The following is a 17,861-nucleotide window of genomic DNA, read 5'->3' as shown; positions in this document are numbered from 1 at the left end:
TAAAAGGTTGCAGGTTTTGCATTTCATGACCCAATCAGAATGTTGTTTTTGCCAGTAATGGGAAAATGTGAGGTCCTTCCCGGTCACTGATCATTGTATTGTTGTCCCCAGGCATTGTCCGCGCCTCCAGCGTCTTCCCCATCCTCAGCACTATCCTGCTATTACTGGGCGGCCTGTGCGTTGGCGCCGGGCGGATTTATAATCGGAGGAATAACATCATCCTCAGCGCCGGGATACTCTTCGTGGCAGCCGGTAAGCATCCATTCATACACAGGAAATATCTAACAGACAATACAGGATTCTGTGCCTAGAGGGCGCCACTGCTGACTCCCTTCTCATAATTCCCTGCTTGTCTTTCTGATCTGATAAACTCAAAAAATTCTCAAGTAAAAGTTAAAACTACAACACTGCTTTCTGTTAAAACAAAAGAAAAAATATATATATTTCAAACTAGAGTTATAATAAAGACTCAGAAAGGATAGTAATAATACGGTCAGGTTATTTGAAATGAACAACCTTATCTTGAATTACAGTGCCTTGAAAAAGTATTCACACCCCTTGATATTTTCCACATTTTCTAATTTTACAACCAAAAACGTAAATGTATTTTATTGGGATTTTATGTGATAGACCGACACAAAGTGGCCATAATTGTGAAGTGGAAGGAAAATGATAAATGATACAAATAAATCTGTGAAAAGTGTGGCTGCATTTGTATTCACCCCACTTTACTCTGATACTCCTCACTAAAATCTAGTGGAACCAATTGCCTTCAGTAGTCCCCTAATTAGTAAATAGAGTCCACCTGTGTGTCATTTAATCTCAGTATAAATACAGCTGTTCTGGAAAGCCCTCCGAGGTTTGTTAGAGAACCTTAGTGAACAAACAGCATCATGAAGGCCAAGGAACACACCAGACAGGTCAGGGATGAAGTTGTGGAGAAGGTTAAAGCAGGGTTAGGATATAAAAAAATCTCCCAAGCTTTGTCCATCTCACAGAGCGCTGTTCAATCCATCATGGGAAAAGGGAAAGAGTATGGCACAACTGCAACCCTACCAAGACATGGCCGTCGACCTAAACTGACCAGCCGGGCCCCTACCAAGACATGGCCGTCCACCTAAACTGACCGGCCGGGCAACCCTACCAAGACATGGTCGTCCACCTAAACTAACCGGCCGGGCCCCTACCATGACATGGCCATCCACCTAAACTGACCGGGCAAGTAGTGCATTCATCAGAGAAGCAGCAAAGAGGCCCATAGGAACTCTGGAGGAGCTGCAGAGATCCACAGCTCAGGTGGGAGAATCTGTCCACAGGACAACTATTAGTCGTGCGCTCCACAAATCTGCCCTTTATGGAAGAGTGAGAAGAAGAAAGCCATTGGTGGAAGAAAGCCATAAGAGGTCCTGTTTGCAGTTTGGGGGAAGCCATGTGGAGGACACAGCAAACATGTGGAAGAAGGAGCTCTGCTCAGAGGAGACCAAAATTCAACTTTTTGGCCTAAAAGCAAAACGCTATGTGTGGCGGAAAATTAACACTGCACATCACCCTGAACACACCATCCCCACTGTGAAACATGGTGGTGGCAGCATCATGGTGTGGGGATTCTTTTCTTCAGCAGGGACAGGGAAGCTGGTCAGAGTTGATGGGAAGATGGATGGAGCCAAATACAGGACAATCTTAGAAGAAAAGACTTGAGACTGGGGCGGAGGTTCACCTTCCAGCAGGACAACGACCCGAAACATCCAGCCAGAGCTACAATGGAATGGTTTACATCAAAGCATATTCATGTGTTAGAATGGCCCAGTCACAGTCCAGACCTAAATCACATTGAGAATCTGTGGCAAGACTTGAAAATTGCTGTTCACAGACGCTCTCCATCCAATCTGACAGAGCTTGAGATATTCTGCAAAGAACGGGCAAAAATGTCCTCTCTAGATGTGCAAAGCTGGTAGAGACATCCCCAAAAAGACTTGCAGCTGTAATTGCAGGGAAAGGCGGTTCTACAAAGTATTGAGTCCGGGGGGTGAATACAAATGCAGCCACACTTTTCACAGATTTATTTGTATCATTCATCATTTTCCTTCCATTTCACAATTATGGCCACTTTGTGTCGGTCTATCACATAAAATCCCAATAAAATACATTTACGTTTTTGGTTGTAACATGAGAAAATGTGGAAAAGGGGTGTGAATACTTTTTCAAGGCACTGTAAATCACAAAGATCAGGATATAAAATAGACCACAGGCCTGATTCATCAAGCTGAAATCACACTTACTGCATACTAACTAGTGCTTAAATGTTACTAAATCCACAACAGTAAAATCAGTGTGTATATGCAGTAAAACATGCTTGTTATACTTACTGTGGAACCTAAGGGGTTAATCCTCTGCATTGTGTAATAAAGCTGTTTGATCTTGTCTTCTCTGATCCCCCCCTTCTTCCACTGTCCCCAATATATTTCCTGATAGAACAGAGGCTAGGGAACAAGCTGCACATGCTTAGTTTGGTGTGTATTACTAGAGAGTTTTCGTTTTCTTGGGAGAGTGCATATGATCAGCACAGAGCCAATCAGCACTGTCCAGAGGGTCAGGGGTCCTGCAGCCTCATAGGACAGTCAGAGGTAAATGCAAACTCCTCCTACAAGCTTTAACCAGACACTGATAGAAGTCACAAGACTGCTATATACTGCTGAGAAAATATATTTAGCAGTTCATTTAAAAATAATTGCATTTCCATGTTCTGTGTACTGTGGAAGATCAGATACACTGTATGCAGAGTCCTGGGGGGGTCAGATATAGTGAATGCAGAGTCCTGAGGAGATCAGATAAAGTGAATGCAGAGTCCTGGGGAGATCAGATATAGTGAATGCAGGCTCCTGGGGAGACCAGATATAGTGAATGCAGAGACCGGGGGATATCAGATATAGTGAATGCAGAGTCCTGGGGAGACCAGATATAGTGAATGCAGGGTCCTGGGGAGATCAGATATAGTGAATGCAGAGTCCTGGGGAGACCAGATATAGTGAATGAAGAGTCCTGGGGAGATCAGATATAGTGACTGCAGGCTCCTGGGGACATCAGATATAGTGAATGCAGGCTCCTGGGAAGACCAGATATAGTGAATGCATGGTTATGGGGAGACCAGATATAGTGAATGCATGGTCCTGGGGAGACCAGATAAAGTGAATGTAGAGTCCTGAGGAGACCAGATATAGTCAATGCAGAGTCCTGGGGAGACCAGAATTAGTGAATGCAGAGTCCTGGGGAGACCAGATATAGTGACTGCAGAGTTCTGGGGAGACCAGATAAAGCGAATGCAGAGTCCTGGGGGGATCGGATATAGTGAATGCAGAGTCCTGGGGGGATCGGATATAGAGAATGCAGAGTCCTGGGGAAATCAGATATAGTGAATGCAGAGTCCTGGGGAGAACAGATATAGTCAATGCAGAGTCCTGGGGAGACCAGATATAGTGAATGCAGAGTCCTGGGGAGATCAGATATAGTGAATGCAGAGTCCTGGGGAGACCAGATATAGTGAATGCAGGCTCCTGGGGAGACCAGATATAGTGAATGCAGAGTCCTGGGGAGATCAGATATAGTGAATGCAGAGTCCTGGGGAGACCAGATATAGTGAATGCAGGCTCCTGGGTAGACCAGATATAGTGAATGCAGATCCTGGGAGACCAGATATAATGACTGCAGAGTCCTGGGGAGATCAGATATAGTGAATGCAGAGTCCTGGGGAGACCAGATATAGTGAATGCAGAGTCCTGAGTTTAGTAACACTTTGAGACTACAATGCTACAATGACATACAACAATTTTGACTAAGGAACATTTTAACATGTCTGATAGAGGGAGGCCCTGTCACTGTACGAATATAGGAAAATGTGACACAGGATTGGCATTAAGGAAAATTGTGAGGTTCAGAACTATCATTTCTGACTGGAGAAAGTTGTGTTTTTGTCTCTTTCTCCAGATTTTGTAGTTTTTATTCAGAACTCTCAATCATGTGTCTGGGTTTTGCTACACGCCTGCAAACTGGCTGACTACACAGGTATGCAGGGTTATTATAAACCCAGGTCCGAGGATCGCTCAGAGCTCCCAGTTTGGAGACAGCTACCCATTTAAAAAAAGCCAACTCCGAGTGTGGTAGACGGAAGGTCTCATCCGGGGTAAGGGCCCTAAGCCAGAAGTGCAGGAAGTCCCACTAAAAATCATTTATTTGGACCAGTAATAGTTATATTAGCAAATAGGTACAAACTTCCAATTTCCAAGGTGGCAGAATGGGTATTTCCGGTTCGGGCCTGACGTCACTTTCTGACACGTTTCGTCCAATTGACTTTGTCAAGACACGGAGACAGTTTGGAGAATAAAAGCTCTATTGGACCCATTTATTTGTATATAGGTTAATGAATCTGGGAAGAGCCTGGGATATTGAATATACACACACCTGGGGAATAAGGGACTGTTTGCTATAAAGTGCTGGATGACGTAGACTAAATTTGGTTAACATCCACCAGGGGGCATTGTGGATTCATCTGGCTGCTGTGAAATTCATTGTGGGGACACTTGTGCACTTGATAATAACATATAAATATTGAGTATAGATGTATAATTGTCCCAAGCATTTATAAATCCACTCACTGTTGACTGACTTGCTACCTGTGCTGGAAGTCTATTCTAAGCATCAACTGCTCTTTCAGTAAAAGAATGGGCAAAAGATCAGGTGGGGGGAGGTCACAGGCAATGTTGATGATTCCCTACCCTTTTTGGGTTTTTTAAGTCCACTTAAGGATGTCAAAAGTTCACCTTCTCCTTAATGAATCAGGGCTAAGGGATCACATTAGAAGGCCCAGTCTTTGCTGACATCATAATGGCAAACAAGGTGGCCAACATCAATACTGGAACATGTTCTTATTTACGTTGGACTGATAACTTCACAGAAGAGGTTAGTAGTAGTTGGCCACATCTTCTTCTGTAACAAGTCTAAAACATGTGACTAACTCCGACTAACTATTCCACAACATGAATTATGGAGAACCTTCTGAGACTTATTCATAGAAAAGGCCAATGCAGAACCTAAGCTCATCTTCCAGATTTGAAATCCAATGCCATTACTATAAGATCTAGATTTCTCAACCAGGGTTCCATTGAACCCTAGGGTTCCTCCAGAGGTCACGAAGGGTTCCTTGAGCAATGAGAAATTTCTGCCTCTCACTGACACCATTGATCTTTTCAGCTATCTGTAAGACGGTAATTCTTCCCAGTGACCACGAGTGTAAGAAGCATTCTTCCCACTGACCATCACACTAATGTACCATGACTTGTAGTTCTAGTAATTATCAGGGGTTCCCTGAGACCAGAAAGGGTTCCTCTGTGTTGAACAGGTTGAGAAAGGCTGCTATAGATAAAGATTGAGCCTTTCTTCTCTCATAGTAGAGGTTAGCGAATTTTTGCCTCTACAGCAGTGGTTCTCAACTCCGGGCTTCGGGACCCACTAACAGGCCAGGTTTGCAAGATAACTGAAATTCATCACAGGCAATATATTTTGCTGCTCAGTGATTGCAGTATTCTAGTCTGCATCTCCCCAAGGGGATACTTAAAATCTGGCCTGTTAGTGGGTCCTGAGGACTGGAGAACCACTGCTCTACAGCCATCCAATGTCATTCCTCATTAGGTATGAAAAGCAACCAGCATTTCATAACTAGCGATAGCATTCATAAAGCTATGCCTTATATAATCTTCGAGTTTTATAAATGTAACAATGTTCTGTACCTCTTGTAGGGCTCAGCAACATCATTGGCATCATCGTGTACATCTCCAGCAATGCAGGGGACCCCAGCGACAAGAAAGACGAGGATAAAAAGAACCAATACAATTACGGCTGGTCGTTCTATTTCGGGGCCTTGTCCTTCATCGTGGCTGAGACTATAGGAGTATTGGCTGTAAACATTTACATTGAAAGGAACAAAGAGATCAGGTTTAAGTCGAAGAGGGAATTTCTTAAGACATTATCTTCTCCATATGCCAGGATGCCAAGCTACAGGTACCGTAGAAGGAGGTCGAGGTCCAGCTCTCGCTCCACGGAAGCTTCTCCTTCTCGGGAGGTGTCCCCGGTTGGAATTAAATATGCCACAACCATCCCGATGGGCGAGATTTCTATGTACACACTTTCTAGGGAACCTTTGAAAATCACCACAGCGGCCAGCTTTAACCCGGACATGGACGGCAATTTCATGCAAGTCCACAACTGTTTCCAGAAAGAACTGAAGGAAGGTCTTAACATCAATGTGGTTAATCGAAGGACGACCCCGGTTTGATCATGGATTCTTGGTGTGGTGAGGATTTTATTTACAAAGGAAAGCTATAAGTGGACATTCATGGATAGATAACCATAATGGTGCCACCAAACTCTAAAACAGTGTTACATGAAAGTGCCATCGAGTAAAGAAGAAGAATGGGTAGGTCACGCTCAGTACTTCCCCTACCCAGAAGACAGTTTAAGTGGATATGTGTACTCCTAACCAAATGTTTGTAGACTGTTCATTGTTTATTTCTTCCTTAAAAAAAGTAAAAAAGCTGTGCACTTTTTGGTTTCTTGTGTCGTGAAGAACACAGGAAATTCCAGTTAGAAAACGTATTGATGACCAACACTTGGTTTCTGCTGGACACTGAAACATTTGGTAAAGAAGTAAGGGTGGAATTGCCCTCAACTCCTTTTGCCAGAATAAGCCATGTTGAATTTATATTGCCAACCCTGTTTTATTGTATTAGAAGCTCCAAAGCAAATCTACCACTATGGCCTCCACTTAACACTGGTGGTTAACAGAATGGAAATAACCATCAAGAGTGGTTGACAGAATGGAAATAACCATCAAGAGTGGTTGACAGAATGGAAATAACCATCAAGAGTGGTTGATGGGATGGAAATAACCATCAAGAGTGGTTGACAGAATGGAAATAACCATCAAGAGTGGTTGACAGGATGGAAATAACCATCAAGAGTGGTTGACAGAATGGAAATAACCATCAAGAGTGGTTGATGGGATGGAAATAACCATCAAGAGTAGTTGATCGAATGGAAATAATTGTCAAGAATGGTTGATAAAATGGAAATAATCATCAAGAGTGGTTGATAGAATGAAAATACCATCAAGATTAGTTGATGGAATGAAAATGCCATCAAGAGTGCATCGGAGTCGTGACACATACTTGTTTCACCCATTCTTATTATGGATTATCCATGGTATATTTAAAACGTGATGCACTGGGAAAAGGTTTTGCTGTCGACATATTAGCAATCTAGAACCGCAAAATGTTCCCTCCATGATGGAGAGACTAAAGTGCTGATCTGTCCGAGTGGCCCAAGGCAGACACTGTGGATTTTATGTTTAGCTTACTTGATTTCCTCCCTCTCTTCCCCGGTCTTGGAAGGAAATGGCACAGACTTGGACCGCTGACCCCGGCGCTGCCTTTTGTATCCGTGTTTTGGATTCTGACCTGACTGTTTGGAACTTTGACTGTTACGTGAACAATGTTAAAAACAAAATATGGGCCAATTTCATGCATGATCTGCAAAATGAAAATATTAAAACAATCTCAGGCCAAAACCAACAACAATGCATAAGACCCCATTCAAACTAGCGCGACTTGTCAGGCAACTTGGTCGCCTGACAAGTCGCGGTGGGTCGTCTGCCATTGATTAGCACAGGACCCGTTTTCTAATAGGAGCGACACAAGTCGCTCAGACTTAGAAAAAGGGTCCTGTACTACTTTGGGGCGACCTGGAGGCGACCTGCATTGACTTCAATGATATGAAGTCCGTGCATGTGCACCGCGACTTCACAGGTCGCCCCAGCAAGTAATGTCGCCCCTATGTGAATGGGGTCTAAAACATAACGTTAGAGAAAAGTAAAAAAGAATTAAGTCTTGATATAATGTATTTCTTTGTTTTATAAAAACCAAGAAAATCCAAGTGACCCAATAATTATAGATCATATTATAAGTGAGATTTGCCCCTATTTGGCTCATAAAAAATGCGAAGGAAATAAATAAATATCGAGACAAAATAAAAAGGTAAAAATTTAAAACAAGGGACAGGGCTCACTTACACTTGCTTCAACTTTAACACACATTAAAGCGCCTACCACTTTAACATGCTTTTTTTTTATGTGTTTTTGATGCTTCTGTGATGCTTTTTTTAAGCTTAAGGCTCCATGTACACGGGACGCTGGAAATGGCCGTTTAGGAGCAGTTGGGCGTTTTTTTCAGAAGCCCCTGAACCCATCTACACTTTATCTTATCTGTCCATGTACACCAGGTCATTTACAGTCATTTGCAGGCAGTTGCGTTCAGGGACTGTTTTTAGAACGCAATTATTTGCGTTCGAACGTGTGTTTCCCGGCGTTTCAAATGCACAAACGCGTCCTAACGCGTCTGAACGCGTCCTAACGCGTCCGAACGCGATGACCCGCGTTTAGCGTTCGCGTTTTTCCATTTTAAAGGGAATAATTTTTTTTGACCTCTAGGAACGCTTCTAAATGCAAACGCCCGCAAACGCCGCTAAACGCCCGCTAAACGCGGGTACAAACGTGACCGAACGGACGTTTCAAACGTCCTAAAAATTCCAGCATTCAGAGGGACTTTTAACAACGTCCCGTGTACATGGAGCCGGAAGATTGGAAAAATGCCCTGTGTCTGTAGATTTTCTATTTGTTTTAAAGGGGCCCAGTAAAATTCCTGATCGGTAGTACCCCTACTCAGCAGATCCTCAGCTTATTAGTACCCTCATTCAGCAGATCTCCAGCCTATTAGTACTCTTGTTCAACAGATCCACTGCTCAGTAGTACCACCAGCTCTGCTGATGCTTTTCTCAGTAGTACCCCCAGCTTTGCTGATCTTCCACAAAGTAGTAACCCCCAGCTCTGCTGACCCCCCCCCCCCACACTCAGAAGCAACTGCCAGCTTTTCTGAACCCCCACTCAGTAAAACCCGCCAGTCTGATCCTCCTCTCTCTAATGCTCTTCTCTCTGGTCCCCGTTCACCACCCGCTATATTCCACCCACGCTGCTCACCATGTTTGACATCTGCAAGTTTCTCCTGCTCCGGTCCCCCAGTTCTGCTGATCCTTTGCAGCTCAGTCCTCACTCTGCAGGCTCCGTTTACCATTCGCTATAGTGGTTCCCATGTTGCACACCACGTGTGCCATCTGCTTGTTGCTCCACTCCAGTATGGACCCCACTCACCTTCCTGCTGCTCCACGCTGCACACCAGATATGGCGAATGCACCAGACACTCCCAGAATATATACACATGAACTGGAAGTGACTGCTGATGACTTCTTTCCGATTCGCTTGTTGGTTTCCCAGTGCATCCTGGGATATCTCATACCTGCAATACCTCCAAAACAAAGCTAAGCTAAAGCTGCATAAAAGCCACGCTGCAGGCAGGGTTGGTGCCAGACTATTTTGCACCATAGGCAAGCCCAGCTACTTGCAAAACCACCCCCCCCCCCCCCCCCCCAGTCAGCAATGTAATATCTGTGAAGAAAAAACCTCAGAGTAACAGAGATCGTATGCAGCCCCTAAATGAACACAAGGCTGTGACAGGCTTGCCAGTCCAACTGCCCCATCCAAGGAAAGAAGCAAAGGGTAGTACCACAAGTTGAAATAACTATGTACCTGCGCTGCTTGTGCTTGGACACCAAATAAATATGTGTCAATAATAAAGTGCTAGTGCAAAACTGTGCTAAGTGCAACTATAAATCATGTGCATACAAATCAAGTGTGACTGAACTAAATATCAACAATAAATATTGATTATAGATAATAAAATTCGATAAATCAATAAAAACATTCCATATGCAAAAAAGGAAAAAAATCTCATATACACCAAAAATATATATATATAAAGAGTTCATAGATTTCTATAATCTTCATCCAGTAATCTTAAAGTGAAAGTCTCTGTGCTTATCCAAGTGCCTCGTGCTTAATAAATAAATAATAAAGTGCCAGTGCTCAGTCCAAGTGAGATAGTGCTCCCCTCTTGGTTCCCCACTCACCAGAAGCTGAGTATGAATTTGCCTTATCAATGGTCCTATGGAGTAGGCACCTCTATAGATCGTCAGCAGAAGGAGGGCACTGATCCACTGCCCCACACTCTATCCAGATATTGCTCCCCCAGTTCATGCAAAGAAAAGGGCCATCATCGTGTAGTATGTTTATCCATTTATTATCACGCAACATAAAATTACACTTACACTGTGTAGGGAAACAATCCGCCTTGTGCAAACCCGCGGGACGCCAAGCAAATGGCCGTGCGTTCCACCCGCGTAACCGGAAGTGGTTGCAGCCGGAAGTGACGTATTACGTATTCGGACGGCTTGACGCGTTTCGCTCCGCCAATCAGAGCGTTATTTATTTTTTATGATAACGCTCTGATTGGCGGAGCGAAACGCGTCAAGCCGTCCGAATACGTAATACGTCACTTCCGGCTGCAACCACTTCCGGCTTCCAACTTCCGGTTACGCGGGTGGAACGCACGGCCATTTGCTTGGCGTCCCGCGGGTTTGCACAAGGCGGATTGTTTCCCTACACAGTGTAAGTGTAATTTTATGTTGCGTGATAATAAATGGATAAACATACTACACGATGATGGCCCTTTTCTTTGCATGAACTGGGGGAGCAATATCTGGATAGAGTGTGGGGCAGTGGATCAGTGCCCTCCTTCTGCTGACGATCTATAGTGGTGCCTACTCCATAGGACCATTGATAAGACGAATTCATACTCAGCTTCTGGTGAGTGGGGAACCAAGAGGGGAGCACTATCTCACTTGGACTGAGCACTGGCACTTTATTATTTATTTATTAAGCACGAGGCACTTGGATAAGCACAGAGACTTTCACTTTAAGATTACTGGATGAAGATTATAGAAATCTATGAACTCTTTATATATATATATTTTTGGTGTATATGAGATTTTTTTCCTTTTTTGCATATGGAATGTTTTTATTGATTTATTGAATTTTATTATCTATAATCAATATTTATTGTTGATATTTAGTTCAGTCACACTTGATTTGTATGCACATGATTTATAGTTGCACTTAGCACAGTTTTGCACTAGCACTTTATTATTGACACATATTTATTTGGTGTCCAAGCACAAGCAGCGCAGGTACATAGTTATTTAAATTTTTGAAAGGTCCCACCTTTTATACCTGCGGCAGCTTATTATTTTGGGTAGTTATTAATTATTTATATCATATACATTTAATATTTATATTTATTGACACCAAGTGATCCTAAGCGCAAACCCCTCACATTTCATTAGTACCACAAGTGCCTCCACAAAAGGCCAAATGACCTGCCAAGCTGCCCTACTGTATATACTCCCCATGGAAGAGAATGCACCGCCCACAACAGTCCCCCATCTGGTGTGTGACACTCATCCGGTCCAAGACCCATATTTCAACCATGTATGCACAAGATGGCCGATCACACATTCGTAGCAGAAACCATTGACCAATATGTTGAAAGAGGGTAGGGTGGTAGCATATTGAGCTCCAGGCATTGGAGCCAATAGGGAAAGCAGAACAAGCTGTCTGCATGGTCCTAAAGATCCAGGCATTTAAAAAAAAAAAAACATACAACAACAGGGACTACTGTAGGTCAAGGTCAAACAGTACAAACCAGCGGCCGTGGCTGTGCTCTAGGCAGCAGTGCAGCCTAGGCATCTGCCTAGTTTGCCTAGTGGTAGCACTGGCCCTGGCTGCAGATGCTGTTAGCAAGGATTGTAATGGACTTCTATGGAGGCTTTGGAGATGCTTTAAAGCAGTGGTCCTCAACTCCGGTCCTCAGGGCCCACTAACAGGCCAGATTTTAAGTATTACCTTGGGGAGATGCAGACTAGAGCACTGCAATCACTGAGCAGCAAATTATATCACCTGGGATGTATTTCAGTTATCTTGCAAACCTGGCCTGTTAGTGGGCCCTGAGGACCACTGCTTTAAAGCACCAAGAAAACAACATGGGGTATCATTTTTTGAGGCAAAGCAAGCACAACGTGTGAACAGGACTGTAAGGAAATACTTTTATTTAGTGACAGGAGCTTTGATTGGCATTCAGAGCGCTTTCAAAAAAAGTGTGTCCAATGCCACATTCTGAAGCAAGTGTAAATGAGCCCTTATAGCCTTAAAATAAAGACCTAAAAAATACAGTAAACCCCCCTCCATTGCGGGGGTTACGTTCCGGACCCAGCCGCGAAAAGTGAAAATCCGCGAAATAGAAAAACCCTATTAAAATGCATTGTAGGCATGATTCTTTTACTGTCACTGTACGTGTAAAAGCATTTTAAGGTCTTTAAACACACTTTTAAAACAATAGAAACTCATTTAAACACATAAAAGATACTGAGAGACAGAGCAAGAGCTATGGAAAACACAAAAATATTTCATTTTTAATGATTTATATAGTAAAATAACATTACAAAAAAAAACGCAATATACCGGGACCGCAAAAACTGAACCGCGATGGAGCGGGGGTTTACTGTATAGGCAAATCCTAAATCTTACATATCTAATCCCTATTCACGCAATGTTTACCAATTTTGTACTAAGACTTTTTTCATGACTGTTCTTTTTAAATAACCTTATTACTTCAAAACTGTGCCCAGGTTCTAAGTTATTATTGTTCATTACTTATTGCAACAAGGTTTGTACTCTACGCTGTGGATCATTTAGGTGGAAGGAGAATATGATTATTATACTATATTATGGTTTCTAAGAAAGCTATGGATCTCCATTCATACCAGATCTGTAGTGTGCCCTCTACAGGTAACTACCAAAACACAGGGTCTCCAATATGTCCTACCATTATGGTGACACCTCTACAATGAAGTGCCAAAAACAAGAACAGCACCCATCCGGTTTGTTTTTTTGGTTAGGTGTTCAATTTTAGCGCATTAGAACATGTTTGTCAAGATTGGGACATCACTGTGCATCTGGGAATTTATTTCAACAGTCATCAAAACTTTCCTCCATGATGGCTATTACCCAAATTTACTCAGGAACACCAACATTCTTGTTCCACCAACCCGTTCAGTCCATTGTTTTGGTAGTTGCTTGTGTTCCACTGTGAATCTTTGACTGTTAGAACCAACAAGCCCTACCCTGGTTGTATAAAGACTTTTACCAACTTCAAATGCCAGATTTTTATTTTATTTGATGTAGTGAAGAAGTAATGAGCCCCAGCAGTGGACACCACTCAACCAATTCCTTCACCATTCCATTAATCAGTGCAATACTTTCTAACAAGAAATTTAATAGGCTTGACCTTTAGAAAAACCAGCACCTGACCAGTGGTTTACGAGGCGGTTGATTTTGCCTTTTTTTTTTAGGGCAGCATTCAAGTATTTGAGGAACTAAAGCATATCATGAATGGCTAAAATCCAAAATGTCATGACAAACAAATATATATATATACGCAAAAGTCTTTTGTAAGATTTTATGCTGTTATTCAGCCATTGTATATATATTATAAGTAATTTTCTGAGTCGCAAAATTTCAAATTAATATTCTGCTTGTTAAAGAAGCCTAGATTTTCTCTTGATCGTATTGCTTTTGTAGAAATTTTACAGTATTTGTATACAATGATAGTCTCATATGACGCTTGATGAGGTGATATGACCTGATGGTTAAATGTTCGCATTCACTTGGTTTGCACCAGATCATCTGGATACTTGGACGGATTATTGGACAGCCAGATATTTGGTAAAACAGGAGTATGATCAAAGTTCAAAGATCTAGGTGAACATCTCAGTGACATGGTCCCCAAAAGAAGAACTGGATAACTGCTTACACAATTATTGTCCAACGCTTCTTTCTATCCATAGGATATCCAGTGGGATGACAAGGACATGGGATATCCAATGGGATGAAAAGATCATTGGATATCCAATGGGATGACAAGGACATGGGATATCCAATGGGATGACAAGGACATGGGATATTCAATGGGATGAAAAGATCATAGGATATCCAATGGGATGACAAGGACATGGGATATCCAATGGGATGAAAAGATCATAGGATATCCAATAGGATGACAAGAACATGGGATATCCAAAGGGATGACAATGACATGAGATATCCAATGGGATGAAAAGATAATAGGATATCCAATGGGATGACAAGGACATGGGATATCCAATGGGATGAAAAGATCATAGGATATCCAATGGGATGTCAAGGACATGTAATATTCAATGGGATGAAAAGATCATAAGATATCCAATGGGATGAAAAGGACATTGGATATTCAATGGGTTGAAAAGGATATAGGATATCCTATTGGATGAAAAGGATATAGCATATCCTATTGGATGAAAAGGATTTAGGATATCCTATTGGATGAAAAGGATATAGGATATCCTATTGGATGAAAAGGATATAGGATATCCTATTGGATGAAAAGGACATAGCACATCTAATGGGATGAAAAGGACAAAGGAAATCCAATGGGATGAAAAATACATAAGATATACAATGGGATGAGAAGTACATACAGTAGGATATTCAATGGGATGATAAGTACATACAGTAGGATATTCAATGGGATGAGAAGTGCATACAGTAGGATATCCAATGGAATGAGAAGTACATACAGTAGGATATCCAATGGAATGAGAAGTACATACAGTAGGATATCCAAATGGATGATAAGTACATACAGTAGGATATCTAATGGGATGAGAAGTACATAAAGTAGGATATACAATGGGATGAGAAGTACATACAGTAGGATATCCAATGGGATGAGAAGTACATACATTAGGATATCCAATGGGATGAGAAGTACATACAGTAGGATATCTAATGGGATGAGAAGTACATACAGTAGGATATCTAATGGGATGAGAAGTACATACAGTAGGATATCTAATGGGATGAAAGGGACATAGGATATCCAATGGGATAAAAAGAACATTGGATATCCAATGGGTTGAAAAAAAGACATAGGATATCCAATGGGTTGAAAAGGAAATAGGATATCCAATGGAATGGGAAGAATATAGGATATTCAATTGGATAAAAAGGACATAGGATATCCATTTTGTATTGGAGGACTTCTAGCATTGGGAACTGTTTGTCCCCCACCTCTGAGGTGATGTTTGCCTAATTAGGGAACAATTAGCAGAAAAGGTTTTGAATTACATGAAAGAGTGACCCACTAAAAGTAGTCCTCAACCTTTTGTACTACTTACCCTTTCATGGGTCATCCCCAAGCTCAGGTACCCTAAGAATTTATAAGCTCAATGTCTCTTAGAAAAGTTTAAGCTCCCCTTTTTTTTAGTCAAACAAATGTAAAGAAATATCTTTTACAGAAAAAAATTAATTAAATCGACTTTCCAGTTAAGGAACTACACGTTGCTGCTTGTTTTCTGCAATTGTTTCTGTAATCTGGTGCCAGAGGTGACGGCTGTGCCAATTCTTCCCCGCTGCCACCTCCAGTAACTGCCACTCTTAAAAAAAAATATATTTTCTGGTTGTTTTCTTTACTGCCACAAAATATTACCGTCTCTGCGCTCACCTCTCTGCCTGTCTCGCCTAACATGAAGAGAAAGTTCTGAAAAACTGAATGGGTCTACTTCATTTGTCTTTTCCCTCCAAAATTTTGTAAGAATAAAGAAACAGAAATTATTCCATTCGTGAAGTGTAATGTCGTTTCTTTTTTTAACGCAGCCATTCTCAACTAGGGTTCTGTGGGGCTCTGAGGTTCCTCCAGCAGTTGCTAGGGGTTTCTTGAGTTGGCCACCACTTTAAGGACCATTCTTGGCACTGACCTCAAATGTAAGGAATATTCTTCCCACAAACCACCAATTTAGGGAGCATTCTTCCCATTGACGACCAATGTAAGGGGCATTCAGCCCACTAGCTACCAAGGTAAGGGACATTCTTCCCACTGACCAACAATTAAAGGAGCATTCTTCCCACTGATCACCAATGTAAGGGACATTCTTCCCACTGAGCACCAATGTAAGGAACATTCTTCCCACTGATCACCAATGTAAGGGACATTCTTCCCACTGATCACCAATGAAAGGGACATTCTTCTCTCTGACCACTAATAAAAGGGACATTCTCCACACTGACCACCAATGTAAGGGACATTCTTCCCACTGATCACCAATGTAAGGAACATTCTTCCCACTGACCACCAATGTAAGGAGCATTCTTCTCACTGATCACCAATGTAAGGGACATTCTTCCCACTGACCACCAATGTAAGGAACATTCTTCCCACTGACCACCAATGTAAGGGGCATTCTTCCCACTGACCACCAATGTAAGGGACATTCTTCCCACTGACCCCCAATGTAAGGAGCATTCTTCTCACTGACCACCAATGTAAGGGACATTCTTGCCACTGATCATCAATGTAAGGGACATTCTTCCCACTTACCACCAATGTAAGGGACATTCTTCCCATTGATCACCAATGTAAGGGACATTCTTCCCATTGATCACCAATGTAAGGGACATTCTTCCCTCTGATCACCAATGTAAGGAACATTTTTAGCCAAGAAAATGACAACCAATTAATTGGTTTTAGCAGGGGTCCCTTAGATGTGAAAATTATTTTAAGGGTTCCTCTGGGGTAAAAAGGTTGGGAAAGGCTAATTGTGGCTTAATGAATATTGGGAAACTGTCTTTAGTTCAACCACCCAGTCATGTACAAGCATTCACCTCATGTTCAATATTGGCTGGAGAGGTGAGATGGTGAGGTATGAGGGGGGCAGAGGTGAGATGGGGTGGGAGGGCAGAGAGATGAGATGTTAAGGAATTGGGGGTGGAGGCAGAGAGGTGAGTAGGTGAGATATTTGGGGGGGGGGCAGGATAAGATACTGACATATGAGGGGGAGATCAGACAGGCGAGATGGTGAGGTATGGGGGGGGGGGCAGAGATGTGAGATGGTGAGGTATGGGAGGGGGGGGCAGAGAGATGAGATAGTAAGGTATGAAGGGGGGCAAAAAGGTGAGACAGTGAGCTATGAAGGGGGCAGAGAGGTGAGATAGTGAGGTATGAGGGGGACAGAGAGGTGAGATGGTGACATAAGAGGGGCAGAGAAGTGAGATAAGGTACGAGGGGGCAGAGAGGTGAGATAGTGAGGTATGAGGGGGACAGAGAGGTGAGATGGTGACATAAGAGGGGCAGAGAAGTGAGATAAGGTACGAGGGGGCAGAGAGGAGAGATAGTAAGGTATGAGGGGGACAGAGAGGTGAGATGGTGACATAAGAGGGGCAGAGAAGTGAGATAAGGTACAAGGGGGCAGAGAGGTGAGATATTGAGGTATGAGGGGGACAGAGAGGTGAGATGGTGACCTATGAGGGGGCAGAGAGGTGAGATGGTAAGGTATGGAGGGTGGGGGGGCAAAGAGGTGGGATGATGAGGTATGGAGGGGGGGCCATAGAGGTGGGATGATGAGGTATGGAGGGGGGGCCAGAGAGGTGAGATGGTGAGGTATGAGGGGGCAGAGACATGAGGTATGAGGGGGCAGAGAGGTGAGACGGTGAGGTAATAGGGGGACACAGAGGTGAGATGGTGAGGTATGAGGGGGACAGAGAGGTGAGTTGGTGAGGTATGAGGGGGACAGAGAGGTGAGATATGGGGGGCATAGAGGTGAGATGGTGAGGTATGAGGGGGCAGAGAGGTAAGATGGTGAGATATGAGGGGGGCAGAGAGGTGAGGTATGAGGGGGCAGAGAGGTAATACGGGGAGGTATTAAGGGACCAGAGAGGTGAGATGGTGAGGTATGAGGAGAGCAGTGCAGTGAGATGGTGACGTACAAGGGGGCAG

General features: G+C 43.0%; 1 protein-coding gene across 1 annotated transcript in view; it reads left to right on the top strand.

The window, feature by feature from the left end:
• The window catches only part of CACNG4 (calcium voltage-gated channel auxiliary subunit gamma 4), an 89,994-nt gene extending 83,081 nt beyond the window's left edge, over positions 1 to 6,913 (top strand). Inside the window, exons 3-4 of the mRNA XM_082272114.1 lie at positions 112 to 252; positions 5,790 to 6,913. Coding sequence (XP_082128240.1) covers positions 112 to 252; positions 5,790 to 6,325 — 677 coding nt within the window. The 3' untranslated portion in view covers positions 6,326 to 6,913. The remainder of the gene's footprint in view (positions 1 to 111; positions 253 to 5,789) is intronic.
• Positions 6,914 to 17,861: the final 10,948 nt, after the last annotated feature.

Source organism: Pelophylax lessonae, assembly GCF_965119305.1.
Source record: "Pelophylax lessonae genome assembly, chromosome: 11".
Taxonomy (NCBI): Eukaryota; Metazoa; Chordata; class Amphibia; order Anura; family Ranidae; genus Pelophylax; species Pelophylax lessonae.
Note: the sequence above shows the minus strand (reverse complement) of the source record. Positions and strands in the feature narration are given on the sequence as shown.